Here is a 4,926-nt window from a genome sequence, read left to right on the forward strand (position 1 = left end):
GCCAGCCACATTCACGCACGCACGCACACACACACACACACACAGAGAGACAGACAGCCAGCCACATTCACGCACGCACGCACACACACACACACACACAGAGAGACAGACAGCCAGCCACATTCACGCACGCACGCACACACACACACACACACAGAGAGACAGACAGCCAGCCACATTCACACACGCACACACACACACACGGACGCACACACCTCTAACACATCCTCTCCCCCCACGCAGGTCGACGCAGATCAAGACCTACTCGTGGGACAACGCGCAGGTGATTCTCGTCGGCAACAAGTGCGACATGGAGGACGAGCGCGTGCTCTCGCACGACCGCGGCCGCCAGCTCGCCGACCAGCTTGGCGTCGAGTTCTTCGAGACGTCGGCGAAGGAGAACGTCAACGTGAAGCAGGTCTTCGAGCGACTCGTCGACATCATCTGCGACAAGATGTCGGAGAGCCTCGACACAGATCCGACGATTGTGAGCGCGGCGAAGGGAGCGCGCCTCACAGAGAACCCCGCCGCGCCGCAAAACAGCACCTGCCAGTGTTAGTCCGCAGCCGGCGGCGGCGGCGGCGGGGGCGGGGGACCCGCGATCGCTCGGTTTTCGCGCTTCGGCCCTCGCTGCACGGCGGCACTGGCGTCTTTGGAGAGAGGCGAGTGCTGCCGTGTGCCACGACTAGACAAGTGCTGCCATCTTTCAGTCAGGGGTGGCAGGTGCTGCCACCTGTCACGATTAGGAGAATGCTGCCACCTTTCAGTCAGGACTAGACGAGTGCTGCCATCTGTCACGACTAGTAGAGTGCTGCCATCTATCACGTTTAGGTGGGCGCTCTCTCTCACTCGTGTCTTCAGAAGTGCCTGTTTGGCGCACGCTCCCCAACCAAGAGCTGGTCGAGGGAGGTCCGTTCTGGGTGGAAGTGACATTCTCATCAGCTCTGGATTGACTTCTTCATTTTCGAATCTACAAATCATGTCTGTTGAATGGGTTTATTCCTGAGGCTCCTTAACGTTGGACCGAAAAGAACTCGCCGTGTCTTTCTCCTGGCGGAGAGTCTACCAAATACAGTGGTAAAACGTGCGCTAATACAAAAGCCGCAGTTCATCCCAAGTATGTAAGAAGACAGGTGAATGCATCACTGCTTCTGTCCCTCCTCGGTTTTTTTAGGGTGTTCCCCATCATTACTTAGTTACACCGAAGGTTGTTGCCATGGACCTCTTGTACGATGTGTATTCTCACAAGCCCGTTTCCATGGCTACAGTGATATGTGCAGTGTTTTGTCACATTTGTACAATCGACTGCCAAAGGTGATTCAGACTTGTTCGGAAGACAAGCGAATACCAAATTTACGATAGTAACGAAGTATTCATTTAACGGTTAGCCTTAGTGGAAGGATATAGTAGTGTTTGTGCATGATTGCACAACCAAAGAATGGTAACCAAACAGTTGATTGAAAATTGTAGAATAGAGGTTTATTCTGCAGCATTGTGGTGTGAACCTCGTATATATATGACTGAAAGTGGCAATAGTATTTAGACTTTGGTATTTAGTTCTCATGTTGTAAGGTGCACGTTACACCAGGCATTCTATCATTCGATTAGCTACATCTTAATTTGGGATTGTGTGAATTTGCCTGTTGTTAGGCAAGAACCAAGGTCAGTGAAGAAATTCAAAAGCATCTGGAATGAATTATTTAGCATGGAATATGACCCTATTCAGAAACTTTCCATCGCAGGAAATGATACCACATTTTTCATTGCCACAGTGCGTCCATGGTATAACGTAGTGATAAGTGAACGAGCATTTCGTAAGATTCATGCTCACTATAGCCTAGTTATAAAACACATAGTTCATAGACTTTTGAAACTAGGTTACTTGCCTGTAGGCTTTTATACCAAGAGGCAGATTTTTAAAGGTATTGTGCATGTGCCTAGATAAGTCAGCCACAGCCATATAGTTTGAAGGCACTTGTATGCGCTCACCCTTGACTGGTTTGAGAAACAGTTAGAATATGTAGACGGTCAACATACTAATGACTTATAGTATGTCTTTAGTATGCCGTGGAAGTTTTGCTGTTATATAGAGTACGTGCTGTTACGAACGAGGACGCGCTAGGAACTTAGCAGTAGAAATGCGTGAGCAATTGTGTGGACACATTTGCACATGTTAATCGTTATTGTACGACAATACCAAAAAAATGTATAGTGGCACTGCCATGACGTCGCTCGTCGTGGTGTGTTGGTTTTCTAGAAGTACGGTGGTCCGTCCCCGTTTTATCGGGCCTCGGTTAAACGGGCGCAAGCGTTAAACAACACATGTATTTGTACAACAATCCTTACGCGCTTTGTGTGTGTTTCCCACTTAATTTCGGGGGACATTGTCATGGCTCTTCGGACAAAGCGCGGACCACTGTATTGAAATTAAGACCGAATAGATGCATCTACTAAGCATATATATATATATATATATATATATATAACGTTGCTGTCACATTGATTTGTCAAATTTTTATTCTAGAATTTACCGTCTCGCACGAGATTTTTTCTTGGTTATTTTGACGGACTGTGTGCTCGGGTTCCCATATCGCGTGCTAAATGTTGTTTAGTGGCGTCAGTGCAGCGGTAATATGAACGTTTGAAAACGTAGCACAAGATAGCTATCATGACCCCATATTTGCTGGACCCACTGTGTACCTACCTATTCAGGTAACATATGTACTTGTCCAGTCTTTATTACCCGTAAGTTTAAAGCTGTACACTCGTGCTTTATTTTCAACTAGTTTGTTATTCTTGTCAGGGATGCCAACACTAGCAGGGTTCGTTTTATTATTTATTTTAGATTCTAGTGTGGAATTAATATATATCTTGTGCGCGTGGACATGGTTTTAGAGGCCGCGTCTTGTTTGCTATGAATGTGTGAAGTCACGACCAGAAGTGGTAACGATATAGTGGCCCCACCTAGTGTCAGGTTTCTATGAAATTCTATTCCGAATTTGCTTGCGTCCGGCATGTATGTGCGGACGGTGCACACACTATTTCGACGCTAGCAGCTCTTGTGGATAATGTTTTCCTGTTTGTAATAGCTGAATTGAGTGCAGAACCGCTAATAACGTACCCAGATTATTCGCCAGATATGGGTGACACATTAGGCTAGGTCTATAACTACCCATTATCCTTAACAAACAAACAAACTAACTAACTAACTAACTACTCGTGCACAAGTCTGCTCTGTGTCTGTTACAATCCCGTTACAGGATCTGACTAAATATAAAGACACGATATATGTAAGATACATATATGTGCATCAGTGTGTCACACACATACTGCCAACCAACTATTCGTCTAATGCAGCTATTGGAGGTGTTAATGTTAACACGCTCGAGACAGTCCTCCGCTGAGAGAATGGGAGCATTACAGTCATTCCCAGATATTTGAATCCAAAGTAACATTCCAAAGAATATTTATGTATAATTTGCGCGTATTTAATTTGAGTCGACGAATTGTCAAACGAGTCATCGTCGGCCGATATTTTACAGAGTTCTATTTATTTTGGACGGATGCGAGTCACAGAGTGTTTGCGTGTTTAATTTCCATGCGGCTCTGTGCTCTCTACTGCATCTCATAGGTAGCATTGATGTACTTGATGCTGTGTTCGAACGACACCAGGCCATAAATCGATTGTTGCAATAAAGGTATACACGTAGTGAAAACTGTTTAATATCGACTAAAATTCTTGTCGGGTGAAAACCCATGTGGTGTTGTTTTCTCTTGTTGTGCGATCGCTGAAATCTAAGATTCGGTGATGTGTGAAGCGATAATACAGTTCACGATATTCCAAATTGCACTTCTTGACAATATTTGTGCTTTCCCGCGGCCTACCATATCCGTTGCCAGGCGTTTATCACTATGTTTCATTAAACGCGATCCGATTTCGTATTTTCCTATAATACCACTGTTACCCCGTATATATATATATATATATATATATATATATAAGTAAAGTCACACACGAACACCCGTGTAGATAAAAACAAAGTCAAAGTATAGAATAAGGGCGTTTAAAATTTAATTGACAAGCTTTCGAGATTACATCTCTTCATCAGTTCAGCAGACATTGGAATACGGTGTTATTATAGCTCCAGGCCTCCAGTAATGGGGGCATGAATGAATCACCTTGGACGTAAAACATGTTGTCGGAATGCTGGGACAAACTAATGAATCATATATTGACTTTCCTCCTGTATAACACCCTACATATAGTTAGCTGAGATATAGCGTTGTGATCACACTCGTTCGTGTGCTCCACGCAGACCCAGACCTACAGAAACAGACCATGTGCGTGACCTCTTCTGTTGTGTCCTCCCCCTCTTCCATTTCCTCCTCGTCCTTCTTGGTATCCTCTCTTTTTCCATTGCCCTTCAACCTATTTCTCTGCCGACCAGAGAAACATACCGCCCCTTGCGGAAAAAAACGTGAATAAAATAACATCGCCAAGACGTCGGGACATCCGGGGAGAACCGGATGGATAAAAACGCTGAGAAAAAAACTGACAACCGTAACAGCAATGATTGATACCAGAACGAAACAAACTTTTCTCTCTCTGTCTCTCTCTTTCACACACACACACACACACACACGCGCCCTCTTTTTTCCCCTCCCCCTCTCGTGCGCTCTCTCTCTCTTTCTCGCTCCAATTCGCTCTCTCAATTTCTCTCTTTCTCTCTCGCGCGCGCTTTCTCTCCCTCTCTCTTCATTTCTCTCTCTCTCTCGCCATCTCACCCTCCTTCCCTCCTTTCTTCCGTCCCACTTTTCCTGGCTCCTTTCTTCCGTCCCACTCTTCCTCCTTCCCTCACTCTCTCTCTCTCTCTCTCTCTCTCTCTCTCTCTCTCTCTCTCTCTCTCTCTCTCTCTCTCTCTCTCT

The 4,926-nt window shown here is 45.4% G+C and overlaps 1 protein-coding gene across 1 annotated transcript in view; it reads left to right on the plus strand.

The window, feature by feature from the left end:
• LOC106813689 (ras-related protein Rab-3-like) overlaps positions 1–3,724 on the plus strand; it is a 14,732-nt gene extending 11,008 nt beyond the window's left edge. The window contains exon 3 of the mRNA XM_014817895.1: positions 188–3,724. Coding sequence (XP_014673381.1) covers positions 188–559 — 372 coding nt within the window. The 3' untranslated portion in view covers positions 560–3,724. The remainder of the gene's footprint in view (positions 1–187) is intronic.
• The last annotated feature ends 1,202 nt before the right edge of the window (positions 3,725–4,926 follow it).

This window comes from Priapulus caudatus, unplaced genomic scaffold (assembly GCF_000485595.1).
Source record: "Priapulus caudatus unplaced genomic scaffold, Priapulus_caudatus-5.0.1 Scaffold810, whole genome shotgun sequence".
Classification (NCBI taxonomy): domain Eukaryota; kingdom Metazoa; phylum Priapulida; class Priapulimorpha; order Priapulimorphida; family Priapulidae; genus Priapulus; species Priapulus caudatus.